This window comes from Caretta caretta, chromosome 7, assembly GCF_965140235.1.
Source record: "Caretta caretta isolate rCarCar2 chromosome 7, rCarCar1.hap1, whole genome shotgun sequence".
Classification (NCBI taxonomy): Eukaryota; Metazoa; Chordata; order Testudines; family Cheloniidae; genus Caretta; species Caretta caretta.
The window spans coordinates 43,320,195-43,343,649 of record NC_134212.1 but is presented as its reverse complement, the minus strand read 5'-3'; the positions used below and the strand labels follow the sequence as shown (position 1 = coordinate 43,343,649).

The following is a 23,455-nucleotide window of genomic DNA, read 5'->3' as shown; positions in this document are numbered from 1 at the left end:
CACCATTCTGACTGAGAATTGGAGATGAAAGGCAGCTTGTGTGAAAGTGATCATGAAATGATGAAATCATTAGGGCTGTCAAGCAAATAAAAAAATTAATCACGCGATAAAAAAAATCATTCACCATTAATTGCACAGTTAAACAATAATAGAATACCATTTAAATATTTTTGGATGTTTTCTATATTTTCAAATATATTGATTTCAATTACAACACAGAATACAAAGTGTACAGTGCTCACTTTATATTTATTTTTGATTATAAGTATTTGCACTGTAAAAAAAAACAAAAGAAATTGTATTTTTCAATTTACCTAATACAAGTACTGTAGTGCAATCTCTATCATGAAAGCTGAACTTACAAATGTAGAATTATGTACAAAAATAACCTGCATTCAAAAATAAAACAATGTACAATTTTAGAGCCTGCAAGTTCACTCAGTCCTACTTCTTGTTCAGCCAATTGCTCAGACAAACAAGTTTGTTTACATTTGCAGGAGATAATGCGGCCTGCTTCTTGTTTACAATGTCACCTGAAAGCAAGAACAGGCATTCACACGGCACGGTTATGGCCGGTGTCGGAAGATATTCACGTGCCAGATGTGCTAAAGATTCATATGTCCCTTCATGCTTCAACCGCTGTTTCAGGGGACATGTGTTTATGCTAATGAGGGGTTCTGCTCGATAACAATCCAAAGCAGTGTGGACCAACGCACATTCATTTTCATTGTCAGAGTCAGATGCCACCATCAGAAGGTTGATTTTCTTTTTTGGTGGTCTGGGTTCTGTAGTTTCTGCATTGGAGTGTTGCTCTTTTAAGAATTCTGAAAGCATGCTCCACACCCCATCCCGATCAGATTTTGGAAGGCACTTCAGATTCTTAAATCTTGGGTCAAGTGCAATAACTATCTATCTTTAGAAATCTCACATTGGACAAAATGCAAAGGTGGTACCAATCTGCAGCGAAAATATTCTGAAAATGAACAACATGTGCTGGGTCATCATCCAAGACTGCTATAATATGAAAAATATGGCAGAATGTGGGTAAAACAGAGCTGGAGACATACAATTCTCCCACAAGGAGTTCAGTTACAAATTTAATAAACGCATAATTTTTTAAACTAGCATCATCAGCATGGAAGCATGCCCTCTGGAATAGCATATGTGGCACGTAAATATCTACAAAAGTGCCAGGAAAATGCCTGTTTTCACTTTCTGGTGACATTGTAAATAAAAGAGGGCAGCATTATCTCCTGTAAATATAAACAAACTTGTTTGTCTTAGCAACTGGCGGAACAAGGAGGAGGACGGAGTGGACTTGCAGGCTCTGAAGTTTTACATTGCTTTGTTTATGACTGCAGATATAGAACAAACAAACAAAAAAACCCCCTACATTTGTAAGTTGCACTTTCACAAGAGAGAGACTGCACTACATTACTTGTATGAGGTGAATTGAAAAATATTTTGTTTATCTTTTTATAGTGCAAATATTTATAATAAATAATATACACTGATTTCAATTACAACACAGAATATATATGAAATATAGAAAAAGAGCCAAAATATTTAATAAATTTCAGTTGGTATTCTATTGTTTAACAGTGCGATTAAAACTGCAATTAATCACAATTTATTTTTTTAATAGCAATTAATTTTTTTGAGTTAATCGCGTGACTTAACTGCAATTAATCGACAGCCCTAGAAATAATGATTTTAAGGAATGGTAGAAGGGAAAACAGCAAAATAAAGACAGGAGACTTCAAGAAGACAAATTTTAGAAAACTCAGAGAATTGGTAACAAGACCCCATAGGAAGCAGCCTAAGGGAAAAGATTAATGCATTACTGGTTGGAAACTGTACTTTGACTAGTTATCAATGGTTTACAGTCAAGCTAGATAGGCACATTGAGTGTGGCTGTCACAGGTATCTGTCCTGGGTCTGGTTCTTCATAAATGATTTGGATAATGGTACACAGAGCACACTTATAAAGTTTGCAACTGGAAGGGGTTGCAAATGCTTTGGAGGACAGGATTGCACAAATACAAAATGGGAAAATACTGCCTTAAAAAAAAATGTACTGCAGAAAATTATTGGGGGGGGGGTTATAGCTGACCACAATATAAATGAGTCAACAATGTAATACTGTTGCAAAAATAAATAAATAAATAAATAAATAAAATCGAACATCACTCTGGGATGTATTAGCAGGAGTACTGTAAGCAAGACACAAGTAGTAATTCTTCCACTACTCAGTACTGATAAGGAATCAACTGGATTAACTGTCCAGTTCTGGGCGCCACAATTCTGGTAATATGTAGACAAAAAGTCCAGAGGAGACCCACAAAAACGATTAAAGGTCTAGAAAACATGACCTACATGAAAAGATTGAAAAAAAAAAATTGGTTTGTTTAGTCTGGAGAAGAGAAGACTGAGGGAGGATCAGTCTTCAAGTAGTAAAAGACTATTATAAAGAGAAGAGTGATAAATTGTTCTACTTATTCATGGAGTATAGGACAAAAAGCAACTGTCTTGTATTGCAACAAGGGAGATTTAGTTTAGACATTAGGAAAAACTTCTTAAGGGTAGTTAAGCACTGGAACAAGTTACCTGGGGAGATTGTGGAATCTCTGTCATTGGAGGTTTTTAAGAACAGGTTAGAAAAGCCCGTCAGGGATGCTCTAGATAATACTTCGTCCTGCCTCAGTGCAGGGGACAGGATGAGATGACCTACTGAGGTCCCTTCCAGTCCCACATTTTTATGATTCTATATATGATTCAATCTAATGAGCATTTTCAGATAGAAAACTGTTCTGTTGGAAAACTGTTGACCAGCACTAGTTATGAGCACTAAGCATAGAATGACAATTCCTGGCAGATACACAAATCTAGGAATTATATTTGAAGCCCTTAAGATTTAAAGATGCTATAAGTTCCCTCTCCTAAGCATCTTTAATTGTTACCCAAAATTCCAGCCTACTGATTTTGATTCTCAGTTCTCTCCATGACATAGTTTGGGCACAGTAACAGATGAATGTATTCTATATATATCTCATTTAACCAATGGCCATAGGCTACTCCTTAATGTCAACCTTTAAACAACATAAAAAGAACACAGACAAGCTTAATGTAATGGCTATGAATACTAGCCATTAATATACTATGCAATGTAACATCTCGATTCAGACAACAAGGGCCAGTGTGTGATTCATGCACATCACTTATTGTAGATGATGCACATCAGAGAAATGACCAAATGCATGCTTACACATTTCTGATAGCACTAGAACTTCGGGTAGACCTTAACAATAGGAAGTCACAGCCGAAAGCAAATGTGAAGGATTTTAACCAGTTCTTGTGTATTTAAGAGATTTAGGATCCAACAATTTGTGATTCTGCATAACTGGAAATAGAGGCGTCTTCCTTTTCAACTCCTTTACTGAAATCAATAGAGCTACTCTATATTTATCTAACTGTAAAAAAAGCACAATTTAGCCTTAGGGCCTGGGCTAATCACCGACCAACAAAGTGTGAATGAATCTTCTTAGTGTATGTGCAATGTGGCACGTGACCAGGATCAATCAATGGATTTGGTCCGCTGGTTGAATCGTTAGTTTCCCCAGCCTGGGCCAGGTACTGCGACATGAATGCTGATCCATGCCCCACAAGGAATGAATTAGGTAACAGAAAGCAAAATATTGGTGCAGTATTCAGCACTATAACACAAAGCAATATAAAGCCACTGTGAACTCTAGAAAGTAGTAAGGATTAAGGAGCAGGTTCTGGAGATACACAGTAGTAGCTTTAGTGTTTTCATGACCCTTAGAATACCTTGGCTTAGCCCTGGTCTACACTAGGACTTTAGGTCGAATTTAGCAGCATTAAATCAATGTAAACCTGCACCCGTCCACATGATGAAGCCCTTTATTTTGACTTAAAGGGCTCTTAAAATCGATTTCCTTACTCCACCCCTGACAAGTGGATTAGCACTTAAATCGGCCTTGCCGGCTCGAATTTGGGGTACTGTGGACACAATTCGACGGTATTGGCCTCCGGGAGCTATCCCAGAGTACTCCATTGTGACCGCTCTGGACAGCACTCTCAACTCAGATGCACTGGCCAGGTAGACAGGAAAAGAACCGCGAACTTTTGAATCTCATTTCCTGTTTGGCCAGTGTGGCAAGCTGCAGGTGACCATGCAGAGCTCATCAGCAGAGGTGACCATGATGGAGTCCTAGAATCACAAAAGAGCTCCAGCATGGACCGAACGGGAGGTACGGGATCTGATCGCTGTTTGGGGAGAGGAATCCGTGCTATCAAAACTCTGTTCCAGTTTTCGAAATGCCAAAACCTTTGTCAAAATCTCCCAGGGCATGAAGGACAGAGGCCATAACAGGGACCCGAAGCAGTGCCGCATGAAACTGAAGGAGCTGAGGCAAGCCTACCAGAAAACCAGAGAGGCGAACGGCAGCTCCGGGTCAGAGCCCCAAACATGCCGCTTCTATGATGAGCTGCATGCCATTTTAGGGGGTTCAGCCACCACTACCCCAGCCGTGTTGTTTGACTCCTTCAATGGAGATGGAGGCAATACGGAAGCAGGTTTTGGGGACGAAGAAGAAGAAGAAGGTGAGGTTGTTGATAGCTCACAGTAAGCAAGCGGAGAAACCGGTTTTCCCGACAGCCAGGAACTGTTTCTCACCCTGGACCTGGAGCCAGTACCCCCCGAACCCACCCAAGGCTGCCTCCTGGACCCAGCACGTGGAGAAGGGACCTCTGGTGAGTGTACCTTTTAAAATACTATACATGGTTTAAAAGCAAGCATGTGAAAGGATTACTTTGCCCTGGCATTCGCAGTTCTCCTGGATGTACTCCCAAAGCCTTTGCAAAAGGTTTCTGGGGAGGGCAGCCTTATTGCATCCTTCATGGTAGGACACTTTACCACTCCAGGCCAGTAACACGTACTCGGGAATCATTGTAGAACAAAGCATTGCAGTGTATGTTTGCTGGCATTCAAACAACATCTGTTTTTTATCTCTCTGTTATCCTCAGGAGAGTGAGATATAATTCATGGTCACCTGGTTGAAACAGAGTGCTTTTCTTCAGGGGACACTCAGAGGAGCCCGTTCCTGATGGGCTGTTTGCCTGTGGCTAAACAGAAATGTTCCCCGCTGTTAGCCACGGGGAGACGAATGCGTGGAGGCAAATAATGTCAGAGTGCAGGAAAGCACAAAATGACCGGGAGAAGAGGTGGCGGGCTGAAGAGAGGAGGCAGGATTCAATGCTGAGGCTGCTGGAGGACCAAACCAGTATGCTCCAGTGTATGGTTGAGCTGCAGCAAAGGCAGCTGCAGCACAGACTGCCACTGCAGCCCCTCTGTAACCAACCGCCCTCCTCCCCAAGTTCCATAGCCTCCACACCCAGACGCCCAAGAACACGGTGGGGGGGCCTCCGGCCAACCAGCCACTCCACCACAGAGGATGGCCCAAAAAAAAAAGAAGGCTGTCATTCAATAAATTTTAAAGTTGTAAACTTTTAAAGTGCTGTGCTTAAAGTGCTGTGTGGCATTTTCCTTCCCTCCTCCACCACCCCTCTTGGGCTACCTTGGTAGTCATCCCCCTATTTGTGTGATGAATGAATAAAGAATGCATGAATGTGAAGCAACAATGACTTTATTGCCTCTGCAAGAGGTGATTGAAGGGAGGAGGGGCGGGTGGTTAGCTTACAGGGAAGTAGAGTGAACCAAGGGGCGGAGGGTTTCATCAAGGAGAAACAAACAGAACTTTCACACCATAGCCTGACCAGTCATGAAACTGGTTTTCAAAGCTTCTCTGATGCGTACCACGCCCTCCTGTGCTCTTCTAATCGCCCTGGTATCTGGCTGCGCGTAACCAGCAGCCAGGCGATTTGCCTCAACCTCTCACCCCGCCATAAACGTCTCCCCCTTACTCTCACAGATATTGTGAAGCACACAGCAAGCAGTAATAACAGTGGGAATATTGGTTTCGCTGAGGTCTAAGCGAGTCAGTAAACTGCGTCAGCGCGCCTTTAAACGTCCAAATGCACATTCTACCACCATTCTGCACTTGCTCAGCCTGTAGTTGAACAGTTCCTGACTACTGTCCAGGCTGCCTGTGTACGGCTTCATGAGCCATGGTATTAAGGGGTAGGTTGGGTCCCCAAGGATAACTATAGGCATTTCAACATCCCCAACAGTTATTTTCTGGTCTGGGAAGTAAGTCCCTTCCTGCAGCTTTTGAAACAGACCAGAGTTCCTGAAGATGCGAGCGTCATGTACCTTTCCCGGCCATCCCACGTTGATGTTGGTGAAACGTCCCTTGTGATCCACCAGAGCTTGCAGCACTATTGAAAAGTACCCCTTGCGGTTTATGTACTCGCCGGCTTGGTGCTCGGTGCCAAGATAGGGATATGGGTTCCGTCTATGGCCCCACCACAGTTAGGGAATCCCATTACAGCAAAGCCATCCACTATGACCTGCACATTTCCCAGGGTCACTACCCTTGATATCAGCAGATCTTTGATTGTGTGGGCTACTTGCATCACAGCAGCCCCAACAGTAGATTTGCCCACTCCAAATTGATTCCCAACTGACCGGTAGCTGTCTGGCGTTGCAAGCTTCCACAGGGCTATCGCCACTCGCTTCTCAACTGTGAGGGCTGCTCTCATCTTGGTATTCATGCGCCTCAGGGCAGGGGAAAGCAAGTCACAAAGTTCCATGAAAGTGCCCTTACGCATGCGAAAGTTTTGCAGCCACTGGGAATCGTCCCAGACCTGCAACACTATGCAGTCTCACCAGTCTGTGCTTGTTTCCCGAGCCCAGAATCGGCGTTCCACAGCATGAACCTGCCTCATTAGCACCATGATGCATGCATTGCCAGGGCCCATGCTTTCAGAGAAATCTGTGTCCATGTCCTGATCACTCACGTGACCGCGCTGACGTCGCCTCCTCGCCCGGTATTGCTTTGCCCGGTTCTGGTGCTGCATATACAGCTGGATAATGCGTGTGGTGTTTAATGTGCTCCTAATTGCCAAAGTGAGCTGAGCGGCCTCCATGCTTGCCTTGGTATGGCATCCACACAGAAAAAAGGCGTGGAATGATTGTCTGCCGTTGCTCTGACGGAGGGAGGGGCGACTGACGACACGGCTTACAGGGTTGGCTTCAGGGAGCTAAAATCAACAAAGGGCGTGGCTTTACATCAAGGAGTATTTCAGGCAGGACTTCACGGAGGGTTCCAATAAGAAATGGTGCACCTAAGTTATTGTTCTTATTGGAACGAGGAGGTTAGCCTGGCCTCTGATTGATACATGGATAGATTTACCTCGCTGCACCTTCTCTGTGAGTGACTGCAGTGTGACCCAGAGGAATGAGTCCCCTAGACAGGGGAGGAGGCAAATGAGTACAAAACAAATCTGGTCTATTTCTTGTTTTGATCCACTCCATCTATCTTTTACATCTTTGGCTGGCAGCAGACGGTGCAGAAGGACTGCATGCCATCCACATCTCATGGCTGTTCGGCAGAAGATGGTACAGTACGACTGCTAGCCATCCTCATCTCTTGCCTGCCTGGCAGAAGATGGTACAGTACGACTGCTAGCCATCCTCATCTCTTGCCTGCCCGGCAGAAGATGGTACAGTAGGACTGCTAGCAATCCGTATCGCCTGCCTGCTCACCATAAGACGGTTCAATAGGACTGACTGCAGGACTAAAGAGAATGACCTGGTCAAGTCACTCCAAATTTAGTCCCTGCGCCCATGTCTGTTCAGACGCTCCCAGCCGACGTGGCCAGGAGCACCTCGGACATGACGATGACGGCGACCAGTCGTACTGTACCGTCTGCTGCCCCAAGGCAAGGGGTTGCTGCTACTGTGTAGCAATGCAGTACCGCGTCTGCCAGCACCTAGGAGACATACGGTGACGGTTACCTGAGCTGGCTCCATGCTTGCCGTGGTATGGCGTCTGCACAGGTAACTCAGGAAAAAAGGCGCGAAACGATTGCCTACCCTTGCTTTCACGGAGGGAGGGCGGGAATGGGGGCCTGACGATATGTACCCAGAACCACCCGCGACAATGTTTTAGCCCCATCAGGCATTGGGATCTCAACCCAGAATTCCAATGGGCAGCAGAGACTGCGGGAACTGTGGGATAGCTATCCACAGTGCAATGCTCCGGAAGTCGACTCTAGCCTCGGTACTGTGGAAGCACTCCGCCGAGTTAATGCACTTAATGCACTTAGAGCATTTTCTGTGGGGACACACACACTCGAATATATAAAACCGATTTCTAAAAAAACGACTTCTATAAATTCAACCTTATTCCATAGTGTAGACATACCCTTAGTAACTGAAAAGCAAACATGTGACGTACAGAATGACTGTCAATTTTAATAACTCCAGAACGATTCATTGCTTCACTATATCACATGCATACCCATTCTGATGTGAACTGTAAACACGCTCATTTCATTGAAAGAAATGCCACCTCAGTTATACTGGGAATAATTTTGCAGTGTTGACAGAATAGATGAGCAAGACTATGCTGTATGAAAAGGCTAATGTTTCAAGCATTTATTTTCTTTGCGCATTCAATCAGCAGACAGTGGTGAACAGATCCAATTTTCATTTTGTCAGAAGGATCCACATAGTAAATACCTTGATAAGGATTAGTTTAAATCAAATCCTATTAACCATGAAATTAACATCACAGCAGAAGCCAAAAACTGCATAATCTATAGTTGTACAAGCCAACCTCTTGGGAACTGAATTATAAAATGTTAAGCAGAAATACAATCTCATTCTGCAGTTTGATAAGTGAGTGCGATCAGCTGATAGTCACTATCAAGAAGTTTCCTGAAGTTAAACACTTCAAATCTCTCCTCAACTTCTACTTAACCTACCAAGTGCTAACAATTCACAGATGTTCCCCCCTTATACTGTGTACTATTTTGTATCAAATACCAGGAAAAAAAAAGGATACGTTCTGTCAGTGTTGCACATTTAAAAGACTTTACAAAGTTAATGATATGCAAAGTTATGTTTAGAGCAATCCTATTATCTGGGAGCATAATTATATCCAGCAATCAACTGAACAATGATGTGCAAATGCTTTATGTTTTCCTAATGGGATAAACATGGGTCTCAGATCATTACTGGCAGGGGTAATTTAGGCACAATATACAGACCCTGTTTTAAAAAGTTTATTTTTTCCTCTTTGTAGACATGACCAAAATGTTATCTGGAAGAAATATGCTGCATTTAATAGCACTAGACCATTCATGATATTCCACTATCAAGACATTTACCAAGTCATTAAAGTACTATCAAAACCTATATTAAAAGCAATGCTTCCAGGTGTCATGCAAAGAATTTCAAGTGAAAAACAGCTGTTATAACTGAAACAGGACTGAATAATATGAAGTCACTTTTAGTCAATACTGGCAAACATGCATATTTTCCCTAAGCGTGCAATATATAAGGCTGGTCTGTCATCTCTGCAACGTCATTTTTAAACTCTATATTGCAGCTAAACAAACAGGATTAAGAGGCTAGCTACAGGGTCTCCCCCAAACACAAAAAAATTCAAGGATCACTCATTTTCCCAAAAGTCAATATATTAGTATCTATGATGTAAATCTACAATAAGATGCATCATCTTCTATGGGGCCTGTAAGTTTAATATTGGAACCTAACACCTTTCCACCTCCATATTTTTTATATAAAAATTCTTAGAACATTAATATAGTTAGTTACAGGTAGCCCACCAGCTTACTTTGACCAGATATTACTAAATTATTCAAATATACTAACTTAACTAATACCAGTTCCCATCCCACGATCATCCACCTATTCAGTCTTGTCTTCTATCCTAGGTCATGAGCACGCTGGGGTGGTGAGTTTTTGTTCTACTTTTCTGTAGAATGACTAGGACAAAGGAGTCCTGACTGGGACCTCTGTAAGCTACTGCAGTACAAACATAGAAACTGGTTCTGAGGTCCCAGTGTAATAGGAACTGTCCATGGTCCTCAAATAGGGACACAGCTATGAAAAGAATTGAAAGAGCAAAAGCAGTAATTCCTAGGGAAAATTTTAATTAGAGTATGTTTTATAGCATGCTGTGTAGCAGATTTATCCACTTGTCTTAATGAAGACAAAAGTTATGTCACTTTTAGGGCTTCTGCATTAGTCAGCATTTTTTTCAACAAATCTGGTCTTTTATACAGCCAAAGCTTTACAACAATACATCCCATTACTCAATCCATACGGTCTTCTACTCATCCTCAATTGATTTTTTTTAAAATACCACAGAGTTAAGAAAAGTAGTATTCCCCTCCCTCCCCCAATCACATTAAGTCAGCAAGAAAGCTACTATGAAAAACACCTAAGAACACAATGCCTTAGAAGGTTTCTGAAACTAACAACACTTCATGGATCATAAAAAAAGTTCTGATTTCTAGTCTGCTTTCTGTGAGTTAGGGAATCTCACAGGAAGCCTAACTGAAGTCCTAGTTTTAATGGATCACTTAAGTTAGAGAACTAAAAAAAAAGAAGCTAGTTTGCTCATTTGTCTACTTGTCCCAGATAAGTTACTCAGCAAGTGACACTCAAATGAACATTCAACAGTACACAGACATGTCATCTATTAAATTTTTTAAATGACAAACTCTTAGTAGAAAAAGGTATATTAATTGTTAAGTCACAAGATTTTCAGTCAGTTTATGTAGATTTTAGAGAGATGCTTGATTACCTACATACAGCTCTCTCTCCCCAAACAATATTATATATAAAGTATTTTCCTAATTGACCAAAACTATGTAGACCAATTATTAATTTGTATGGCTGTCGATTATTTGCAGTTAACTTGTGATTAACTCAAAAATTAATGGCAATTAAAAAAATTGCAATTAATTGCAGTTTTAATTGCACTGTTAAACAATAGAATACCAATTGAAATTTATTAAATATTTTGGATGTTTTTCCACATTTTCAATTGATTTCAATTACAACCCAGAATACAAAGTGTACTGCTCACTTAATATTTTTATTACCAATATTTACATCATAAAAATGATAAGAAATAGAATTTTTCAGTTCACCTCATACAAGTACCGTAGTTGAATCTCTATCATGAAAATGCAACTTACAAATGTAGAATTTTTTGTGTTACATAACTGCACTCAAAAACAAAACAATGCAAATCTTTAGAGGCTACAAGTCCACTCAGTCCTACTTCTTATTCAGCCAATCGCTAAGACAAACAAGTTTGTTTACATTTATGAGAGATAATGCTGCCTACTTCTTATGTACAATGTCACAAGAAAGTGAGAACAGGCGTTTGCATGGGACTTTTGTAGCTGGCATTACAAGGTATTTACATGCCAGATATGCTAAACATTTGTATGCCGCTTCATGCTTTGGCCACAATTCCAGACGACAGGCTTCCATGCTGATGATGCTTGTTAAAAAAAATAATGTGCTACTTAAATTTGCGACTGAACTCCTTGGAGGAAAACTGTACATCTCTGGCTCTGTTTTACTCGCATTCTGACATATATTTAATGTTATAGCAGTCTTGGATGATGACCTGTTTTAACTCGGATGTTGTTCGTTTTAAGAAAACTTTCGCTGCAGATTTGACAAAACGCAAAGGAGGTACCAATTTGAGATTTCTAAAGATAGCTATAGTTCTCGACCCAAGGTTTAAGAATCTGAAGTGCCTTCCAAAATCTGAGAGGGATGAGGTGTGGAGCATGCTTTCAGAAGTCTTAAAAGAGCAACACTCCGATGTAGAAACTACAGAACCCAAACCACCAAAAAAGAAAATCAACCTGCTGATGGCATCAGACTCAGATTATGAAAATGAACATGTGTTGGTCTGCACTGCTTTGGATTGTTATCAATCAGAACCTGACATCAGCATGGGCACATGTCCTCTGGAATGGAGCATGAAGGGACATATGAATCTTTAGAGCATCTGGCATGTAAATGGCTGCAACAGTGCCATGTGAACGCCTGTTCTCACTTTCAGGTGAACCAGAAGCAGGCATTTTCTCCTGCAAATGTAAACAAACTTGCTTCTCTGAGCAATTGGCTGAACAAGAAATAGGACTAAGTGGACTTGTGGGCTCTAAAGTTTTACATTGTTTTATTTTTGAGTGCAGTTACTTTTTGTACATAATTCTACACTGTAAATTCAACTTTCATGATAAAGAGATTGCACTACAGGACTTGTATTAGGTGATATGAAAAATACTATTTTATTTTTGTTTTTTACAGTGCAAATATATGTAATCAAAAATAAATATAAAATGACCACTGTACACTTTGTATTCTGTGTTGTAATGGAAATCAAAATATTTGAAAATGTAGAAAACATCCAAATATATTTAATTATTTAACAGTGCGATTAATCATGCAATTTATTTTTTTAATCACTTGACAGTCCTATTAATTTGGAAAGCATATGGTGACCAAGGTGCTTCAAGTTCTCCTATTGAGATTAGTTTTTTTAAAAAAATGAAGCAGGATATCCGAGAATCCACTTCTTCTGGAGACTTTAAAGAAGTCCTGAAATCAAAATACCATACACACCCTTTTTAGCAAATGTGATGGTTAGTCACTTATGAGATGAAGAAAACTATATTTTACTTGCAGGTTGACCAGTTGGAAAATCTTTGCTGTACAATGACATATCATAGGGTAAACTAATTCTTGTAAGCACTTTTCCTTAGGCAGTTTTCTTTTAAGTACTACGTGAATTACAGAAGCACAGAGAAAGCACCTCTCACATACATATTAAGGAATAAACGCATCCATTTTATATAGGCTTCAGAAAGAATCCTTACTTAACTTTGACCCAATAGTGATACCCATTACCTAACAATTAACAATAAGCCATAAGTCCTTACACCTAATATACCATAAATACAGTAAAGATAAACAGAGTTACTGACCATAACTTCAGTATGTTACATGTGGAACTACAACCATGTTGCACATAGAGATACACAGCCTTCTGTCCACCCTCCAATACCCACTCATTGTTACAAAGGGATCGAGGGACCTTTCTCCACTTCAACCATTCATTAACAGGAGCTACATCTTGTTTCTTACTGTTCCTTAATGTCAAGAAAAAATCAGTCACCATTTCATTAAATATCAAAGAATCCAACAATTTATCCACCCTCCACAATGTACAATGAACGCATATGCCATATATTTTTAATATAATCTGACAGAACTCAGACACAGCGGATTAAGATAGTTTGTCATAGGTAGGGATGTGGAGTCAATTTTTATTTATTTATTTATTACACTTTCACCTTTCATACATTGGGCTTTGTATAATTACAAAGGCCTAATAACGTTGTTTAAGATGCAGGTATGGTTGAAAACTGTTTAATGTTTCAATTGTCTGGGAATAACATAATACGTTTCTCAGCACACCACTTGCAAGCCCTTTATCACTAAGAAGGCATAGTGAGAGACTGCTCTTGAAACTAGTTGTTTACAAGTAAATTTAAGATCATAACATGAAAATATTTAAACAGCTCTACAGTATCAGCAACAAACAAATACAATAGCTATTTTAACACAGGAAAACCAAGAAGTGAAACTAGATATTTTTAAAACCAGTGTCTAAGCTGAATGAAATACAAGAACCATCACAGTGTTTTTAAGAATTAATTTTTGTTTTTAAACCTGCAGTAATAGACACATGAATGTTATGAACATCTGGTTCTTACATTTTCAGAAAATACCACTATCATGAATGGGACACTGTGACAAGATCATGTTAATTTGTTTTGATGACAAGCTGATAAATGATACACATTGTTATTAAGTGATATATATTTGGCATTAAGTTACAAGATCTACTTGGTAAAAAGGTAACAGTAAGAACAAGGAACTTCTTTTACTCCCCATTTCATTCAGCAGCCATTCTTGCTCCCTATTTCTCTAAATAAAATATATTCCAAGGGAAGCTTTGCAATGAAGAGTGTTTGTATATAGTACTTGCACCGGATGTTTATGTTCACGTCTTTCTCTAGCAAGGGGTCAGCAGCACAGGTACGAGCACAAAATAAAAACATGTTGAACTGCCTTCTAATACCTGCACTTTCTTCCCACCCTCACCCTATCACCTCCAAGTAAAGTAAACAGACAATAGTGAGAGACAAGGTGGATGAGGTACTATCTTTTATTGGACCAACTTCTGTTGGTCAGAGAAGCTTTTGAGCTTACACGGAGCTCTTCTTCCTTGAAAACCATCTCTCTTTCACCAACAGAAGTTGGTCCAATAAAATATATTGCCTTACCCACCTGGTTTCTTTAATATCCTGGGATCAACACGAATATCCAACCAATATCCATATTGTTTTCAGCCTTAGCAATGGAGCAAATGCTGCTATTTACACTTTTCCAAATTTAAGTATTTTGTTTCTGATGTGCAGAAAAGCTTTACCCTTAATTACTTTTGGTTTCAGTTTAGCTAGCAGGTGCAGAGAATACTGCTTTGGGCTAGTGCATTCAAAGTTGAGAAACCAACTGGGAGTTGCAAAAATAAGGAAGTGTGTTTTCTTCCTTCAATCTCTTAATAAACGCCAGGAGGGAGAGGAGGAGATATAATTCTAAAAACTTGAAGGACATGGGCCAGATTTTCAAAGGTATTTAGGCACCTAAAGATGCAGACAGGTGCTTTTGAAAATTCTACTAGACACCTATCTGCATCTTTTGGTGACTCAATACTTTTTAAAATCTGGCCCATAGTGACCAGAAACAATCCCTTTATTCACTAACTACAGTTAATACTTCCTTTAATAAAACAGGTTTAAATGCAAGACATGTTTTAATAAGCTTACCTTTTGCCTTACGTATCCAACACATTTATGATAGTTTTATTTAATAAAAACAAATTTAAAATGCTGCTTTTGTGCACTTTTAATCAAATTCCTATTCCCATCCAAATACAGCTTGACAAAACAAGCAAATATTATCTAGTAAGTAAGAAATGCATCAGACACCATTTTATAATAAAAATTGTAAAAAGCAAGAATCTGAATTTATTTAAGCTATTATACAGCTTCACATACATGTATAGATATGCTTATATTCCTAGTTAGCAAAAAGTATAACATTTAATATAAAAACTATATTTATTGGCAAATTAACGTTTTAGTGGTTATATGAACCTATTAGAATGAACCTTTCTTTAGAAAAATAACTAAAAAATACAAATGCAAAACAAGATTAAAATCTGTTATTTAAAATCAAGATTTCCCGTTTGATTTTAATCATTATTAAAATAAGTTATTTAAATCAGTTCACGTTGGTAATCTCCAAATGATTTCTAAGTAGATAATCAGCAAATGGAACTCAATACTTCCTATGGGAGTTGAGCTAGGAGACAAGGTAGCCCATAATGTGTCGCTCCCACAAAATGAAGAAATTAGAGAACTACTGCCCTCAAGACAGTCAATAATTGTGCAGTTTCTAAAGCAAATTCCTATTAAGTTATTACATGAATAAGTCTAGTCATGACCCGAATATTTCTACCAGCTGGCTTTTATTAAAGAGACTTGTAGAAGTCAACACTGTCCCATAGCTAGAGACATTTTCACTGGAATTTAAGAGTTCTCTGAGTGACAATTGCTGCTTCTTCAGCACACTTGGCCCACAGCTCTGTTGCCAAAGATGCCCCAAAACACTCTGAAGTGGAAGATGAAGTGAAGAACACTACAACTGTCAAGTCTGGAATAAGAACTACCCTTTTATTTTTATTTAAAATGTTAGTAAGTTGTTTCTGTTTTGACTCCTGCTTCTTACAAATGCTGATTCCTTTTATCACACAAGAATGAAGAAACCTGCAAACACTGGTTTTCCCCCTTCCTGTATGAATGAGAACTTTGTTGATATTACCACTTTTATTGAGAAGCAATTTATGGTTAAACATGCATGACTAGAGGGAATTCAGAAAGTGTGACCAATGATTAAGCTTTTGTCCTAGCCCATAGCTCCTTTTCCTGATGCTTCTAGGGAGTTCCAACACTCCCAGGAAATAAGAAAAGGTTTTAAGTAACATCCTAAAAAAAAATGTACATTTCAAGTTGGAATATTTATTCATGCATCTTACACACAGCAGTTCTGGTTTCTTTTGATATATACCTTTTCGTTGGTAAGAGCCAGAATGAGTATTTCTCAATAATGTACCTAGAATAACCAAATGTGACTTTAGAAAGAATTTCAGTAATTAAAAAAAATCTACTAAGATTACTACGCCTTGTGAGTGAGAGAGAGAGAGAGAGCGCGTGCGAGAGCACACACCTGGAGCACTGGGCCTGGTGCAAGATCTGAGGCCTGGACCAGAGGCTGTGAACTAAAATCAGGCCATATATTAAAGCAGCTGTTTACAAGTTCACTGTCCGGTACATGAACTTGGCAAAGTTGTTGTTAGTGTACTAGCACTAGATAGTTAGGCAAATATATTTTAGCTAGTACAGACATGTTAATCTAGTTCAAGATAAAATGGTTTGAGAGAACAATAAATAAGGATATTTTGTTCAAGATATTAGGAAAAAGGGGGGTAACAAACAGATGTCATGAAATTCATAAGCTGGTAAGTTGTGTATTCCAGTTGTTTGTCTCAGCCGATAAACGTCAAGGTCCTTCGTTTTAAGCCTTTGTCCAGTCTAGGGAGTAGTGGAAAATCCCACCACTGACTGAGCTGAGTCTATTGTAACAAGCATACATGTGTTAGTATAATTATAAACATTGATCCAGGGAGCTAGTACATTGAGGTCTGCTGAACTAACATGATGCACTACTATTAACATTGAAGCTCCAAAGACAGAAGCAATGAGCAGCCTAAACAGCACTATTGAGGCAATGACATTCAAGCCTCCAGTACTTAACCACACAGGATAGTACTATTAAGGTCTGCTGAATCAGCTATCTGAGCAGAGCTGCGGACAGTACACGGAAAGCACGCACACACACACACACAAGCTCACTGACAACATCCCTGAGGTCCCTGGGCTAGCCAAAGCTGGTAGTGCAGTTATTTTGTCCCACTCACCCTAACAAAGCAACCTCATGATCAGTTAAATAATGGCACGGAAGACTACAGTCCAGTCCTCAGCTGGCAGGATACTGGGTACAGTACAGGTTATTATGAAAGACAGATTAAGAATTAATGCTTCCACTACATAAAGTCCACCCCTCCAAAAACCTTGCAACTACTCTGATACAGCTTTAAATCAACATACTATTAAAATCCATAGGAAGCCCTTACACATTGGTTCACTAGGATCTGGGCTGTATTTACAATAGAAAAGCTCACAAAGAAAAGTATTAAGGGAAGTATGTGACACTGGCTATTAGTTACAGAGTACAGAACAAGGAAAGTAACACCTAAACACACTAACAACCTGGTACTGAGCTGACAGCACCAATTGCAGGGGTCTTAATTATTCACTATCTAATGCCATATTCTACCACTGATCTTTGTGCAAACCTTCCACTATCATCCCTGGGAGTTCCACTGAGATAAAGGGTAGTATATGGTTCTAAATTTACACATCCCCTGCGTTAGTTTATAAAATGTTTGCTAAAATGATTCTATGCCTGTACAGTCCTTAGATTGAGAGATTTCCTGTTAATGCCTCCGTTCAACTACCTTCTATTTGACTTCGTTTATATGACTTGTGCACTTAGAATAAGATGAAACTTTATTACTTAGAAACTTAGAACATGTAGGATGTATGAGGTACATATCTGGTAAAGCGTACATACAAAGCTCGTACATTCAGTTGCCATTCTGCAAAGACAGAAGGTCTTGTTCCATTGCTTGCTCAGTCGGTCAGCTGACAAAACATTTTTTCCATAGTAAGCAGGGCTGTAAATAAGAGACCACCGTACAATCCACAAAACCACTATAACTGACTTAATATAGAAATAATACAAAACACAGGTTATCTAGAATATATTGCTATACCAGGGGTGGGAAACTTTTTGGGCCGAGAGCCACATCTGGGTGAGGAAATTGTATGCAGGGCCGGGGCAGTGGGTTGGGGTGCGGCACGGAGTGTGGGTGTGGGAGGGGGTGCAGTGTGTGGGAATGGGCTCAGGGCAAGGGATTGGGGCAGAGGAGGGGTGCGGGTTGTATAAGGGAGCTCAGGGAAGGGATTGGGGTGCAGAAGGGGGCTCAGGGAAGCAGTGCAGACTGCAGGAGAGAGCTCAGGACTGGGGTGCGGCGGGGGCTCAGGGCAGGGGGTTGGGGTGCATGGGGGTGCGAGGTGCAGGCAGGGGGCTTAGGGCAGGGAGTTGGGGGGGCAGGGTATAGGAGGGGTTCGGGCTCCAGCCTGGCACCGCTTACTTAAAGTGGCTCCGGGGTGGCAGCGGCATACACCGTGGCCAGGGCAGGCTCCATGCCATGCCTGCCTGCCCCGGTCCTACACCATGCCACTCTGGGAAGCGGCTGGAACCATGTCCCCATGCAGCCCCTGGGGGAAGGGGGGGGCCCACAGGGCTCCGCATGCTGCTCTTGCCATGCCTCCAGGTACCTCCCCCAAAGCTCCCATTGGCCACAGGTCCCCGTTTCCGGCCAATGGTAGGTGCAGGGGGTGGTGCCTGGAGGCAAGGGCAACACACAGAGTCCTCTGCCCCCCCCCCCCTTCCCCCAGGGCCACAGGGACTGGTGCTGGCCACTTCTCAGAGCGGCGTGGGGCCTGCGGCAATCCCATGGGCCAGATCCAAAGCCCTGACAGGCCGGATCCGGCCCGTGGACCATAGTTTGCCCACCTCTGTGCTATAGCATGCTTCACTCTCCCACTCAATATATATTTCAATATGTAATACTGTCCAAATGATGAGAGAAATAGTTAAAGATACATTTTCTGAGACCTCAGGTCTCAGAAGTAGAATCTTGTTGAGAAGATTAGGACACATCAGATGTCAGAAATATTGTTGTTTATCTGAAGACTCAGACATCATTGCATCTGTTATGCCCCACACAAACATAAGGGATAGAATTTTCTTTTTAATTCTCCAGAAATTGTTGAGAAAACCACAGAAGCCTAGTACAGCATCTGGCAGCATACCAGAGCAGTATGCTAAGGACTCATAATGAAGGCTCTGAGTCTGTCTCAGAGGCCATGGATTCCGTGACTTCTACAGCTGGCCTGGGGGCTGTCTGAGCACCTCGGACAGTCCCAGGGCCAGCCACACCAGCCACTGCTGGGGCAGTCTCAGGCCACCATATCCACCCTCCCACGAGCAGCAGCAGCAGGAGTTTGGGTGTGGGAGCGCGCTCTGAGCTGAGGCAGGGGGTTGAGGTGCAGGAGGCGGTGAGGGCTCTGGGCAGCACTTATCTGTGGCTCCCGGGCAACGGGAGCTGTGGAGCCGACGCTCAGGGTGAGGGCAGTGCGCGGAGCCCCCCTGGCCACACCTCTACCTAGGAGCCGAGGGACATGTTCAGCTTCCGGGGAGCTGCGCAGAACTGGGTGGGGAGCCTGCCAGCCCTGTCAATCCTCCCCCCCCTCCACCGCAAGTACCCCTAGTGCCCCTGGGCTACGCCCCCCACCCCAGCACCCGTGGCGCCCCCCGGGCCACCCCTCTCCCCCCACCCCCCGAGCACCCGTGGCATCCCCCTCCTCTCCCGCATGGAGTACCCAAATTTTAGTTAGGGGTATATTGTACAAGTCATGGACAGGTCACAGGCCGTGAATTTTTGGTTACAGCCTGTGACCTTTCCATGACTTTTACTAAAAATACCCATGACTAAAATATAGCCTTATTCATAATTATTAAACCTGGAAAGTTTGCAGCTCCAATCAATTCCCAGTGAATATGATAAATTTCAATAAACCATCACCTATGTTTCATTGGTCACTTAGAAATGTCTTCAGTCTATCACTTACAGTAATTCTCAGTAATACTGAAGTGCTCTTTCTAGATTTGATTCTAATCTTGAATGCCAACAGAAATCTCAGAATTTTAAGAGAGTACTCACAACAACCTGCAAAGCTCAATCCTGCATGGTGTTGAGTGCTTTAACTCCAACGGAAGTCATTCAGAGTCAGTAGTGCTACATATGTGAAAATGTGAATATTACTGCAAGAGTGAAGTAAATCATTCTTTCTAGCGTATGGGTAAACTTAAGACATGCAAAAAATGAAGGCACACGAGTACTAAACAAATGATCTCTAACCTGCGCTTATCTACAGCTTTTTTCCCCCTCACCTGAATGAGAAATATACATTTGACAAGCAAACAAAATAGTCTCAGAGCAGACTGCATGTGTCACTACATCAAGACCCAATGCCTCAATGACCACAAGATGTCAGCTTGAAGTGACTGCCCCATTTTCATTTGTAAGCAATTTCTTCTTCTCCATTACAACAGCTGTTCAGAAGCTAATCTTAAAAACTGCTAGTGCAAACATTTATTTAGTATCTTGCTGCGGTAGGTTCCTTCAGACAAATATAGGACCAAGATTCTTTATCTAGTAGGTCAAATAGAAAAAAAGAAACTATTACACACCAGAGTGGAAAGGAAGAAGACTAAATTCTAGGTATGAAATACCAACTTTTGGGGGAAGTGTAATTTGTTCTTTGGAGAAGAGATCACTTCGTGCTGAATTAGGAAACACACTTCAATCACTATTACACATTACATTAAACAGAAGCACATGCAAGCACAAATGGACATACAGCTTCTGTGAAAAACTCCGCTAAATTGTCAGTATTTAAAAAGGAAACCAGTGATGGCATTTTCTGCATACAGTACTGAAGAAAAAATTGGCTAACACAAATAAGAGGAGAAGGCAGTAAACGGTGGCACCATCCCTTATATCAGGGGTCGGCAACCTATGGCACACATGCCAAAAACGGCACTCGAGCCAATTTTTAACGGCACGCTGCTATCTGCCAGACCCGGCCCGCTCTTTTCCGCGCCCCCCCCACCCCCCCAGCCTTCTCCTTGCAGGGCAGGCAAGCTTCCCCTCCCCCCCGCCTCTTCCCCCAGCATGCTGGGTTCCTGCCCCTCCTTCTCTCTCCCTCCCTGTGGCTGATCAGCTGATGGCCCTTGCTACAAGCAGGAGAGGTAAAAGCAGAGCTGCAGCACGCTCTCTGCTCCGGGGACCTTGGGGAATGGGGTGGAATTCAGGGCATATCCCCTCCAGCCCCTGCCGTGAGTTGCTCAGGGCAGGGAGTACCCCCATGACCCCAGCCCCCTGCCCTGACTCCTATACCCTCCTCACACCCCCTCAGCCCCCTGCCCTGAATCCTCCCCTCCTCACACACACCCAGCCCCACCACACCTTATGCCCTGACTCTTGCACCCCCCACATCCCCACTCCCACCCCTGGCACCAAACAGGAGCTCCTGCACACACACCCCCACACACACATTCCCACCTGCACCCCTCACACCAAATGGGAGATGCCCAGATAAGCGCTCCACACCCAAACCTCCTGCCCCAACCCTGAGCCCCCTCCCTCATTCTAGCTCCTGGCTAGACCCTGCACCCCAACCCCCAGGCTGCTCCTTCACACCCAGCCCTGTTCTCAGCACACTCCCACCCTCATCTCAGTGCAGAGAGAGAAAGAGAATGGCTAGAACTAGGGAGAAGGTGGGTACCTACTCTATGTGGACAAGACCTGGACTCCAGACCAGCAGCGGGCTGAGCGGGGCCGGCAGCCGGGACCCTGGCTGGCAGGAGTCGGCAGATGGAACCCCAGACCGAGAGCAGGCTGAGCGGCAGCGGGCTGAGCCGCTCAGCCCACTGCCAGTCTGGGGTTCTGGCTGCCGGCCCCTGGCCAGCCAGGGTCCCGGCCGCAGGCCCCGCTCAGCCCGCTGCCGGCCTAGGTGAACGGAACCCCAGACCGGCAATGGGCTGAGCGGGCCAGCGGTGTAAGATCAGCATTTTAATTTAATTTTAAATGAAGCTTCTTAAACATTTTGAAAAACCTGTTTACATACAATAGTTTAGTTATTTAATATACAGACTTATAGAGAGACCTTATAAAAAACATTAAAATGTATTATTGGCACGCAAAACCTTAAATTAAAGTGAATAAATGAAGACTCAGCACACCACTTCTAAAAGGTTGCCGACCCCTGCCTTATATTCACAGAATCATGACAACAGCATATAAAAGACTCTTTAGATTGGAAAAGAGTCTGACCAGATTTTAAATCCCCCTCACAAAGCACATTATTATGCCGGTGCAACTGATTAAAGGGACATTGTCACCCAAGCATTGCAAAACGGAACCCAAAAACAAGACTCAATCTAAACAAGTGACACTGATTGTATTGATTTCCTTTATACAAGCAAACAGAAATACAAGAAATAAAGTGAGCATTAACAGCACCAGGAAAGCAGGATTTTTCAAGCTTTTTACTCCCAGTGATATATGTTTTTAGTATAATAAGGAAATACATGCATTTTTGACGCATGAGGCTGATGGATGAGGACAAGGAGAAAGTGGTTGTTTGAAGGGGAAAGGATAGGAAACCCGACCCAGACCCCAATTGTGGAGAGACATTTATGCCAGGGGACGCTAGATGGGAGAAGAGCCAGGGCAGGGGCATCCCTGGTGTTTGTGGGGAAGGGCTGTCACTCACATAAGAGGGTAATGGGTGTGTAAGCACTGCCTGAGGGATGGAGGGGGAACCCAGGCTAGACCCTGGTGCCAGGAGTGTTCCTGGAGACAGTCTCACTCATGGAAAAGGTGATACACCAAACCAGACCAGGCTCTGGATAGGGGGAGAGAAGGAGACAGAACAAGGAGGGAAGGGGAGAGGAACCAGGTCTGGGTCTCAAAAGTCACTCTCACACACATGGGGTGTGAGAAGGGGATCAGGACATCTGGGTCCTCGAAATCACACATGGGGGAGGGCAGGAGGTTCCCGGAAGGGGGAAGGGTCGCTGCCACGAGGCGGGTGGGTGTGCCGGGGAGGCCAGTGTTGTGACTTACATGGCGGTAAGGGCTACGGGTAGGAAAAATGGACGGCTGCCGTTTTTGCCGTTACACCGGCCCCGGAGCGGGGAGGGCTCGTTCCCAAGGCGGGGACGGGGGTTGCGCCAGGGAGGCCAGCCCTGAGGAGGAAGAGGTCGCGGAGCCAGGCCCGGAAGGGGGAGGGGTCACTCACGCATGAGGGTGCTGAAGGCCACGACGCCCAGGAGCCCCTGCAGGAAGATGCCGAAGCTGTCCATGAGGGCCCCGTTCTCGCAGCCCCGGTAGCCGTCCCCGGGCCCGGCGCCCGAGGAGGACACGGCGAGGCGGCCAGGCCGGGCCGTCAGGCTCAGGCTCTCGTTGGCGGGGACTAAAGGGATCGGGACCCCCATGGCGAGGCAGCCCGGCGCGCGCCGGCCTCAGGGACTCATGACACCGGCCGAGCACCCGGCGGGGGCCTCGCGCTTCCGGTGCGGAGCAGCCCCCTC

General features: G+C 43.0%; 1 protein-coding gene across 1 annotated transcript in view; it reads right to left on the bottom strand.

Annotated features, from left to right (window-relative positions):
- LOC125639873 (musculoskeletal embryonic nuclear protein 1) overlaps nucleotides 1-23,455 on the bottom strand; it is a 125,950-nt gene extending 102,495 nt beyond the window's left edge. The window contains exon 1 of the mRNA XM_048857646.2: nucleotides 23,164-23,455. Within this exon, the coding sequence (XP_048713603.1) occupies nucleotides 23,164-23,359 (196 nt within the window). The 5' untranslated portion in view covers nucleotides 23,360-23,455. The remainder of the gene's footprint in view (nucleotides 1-23,163) is intronic.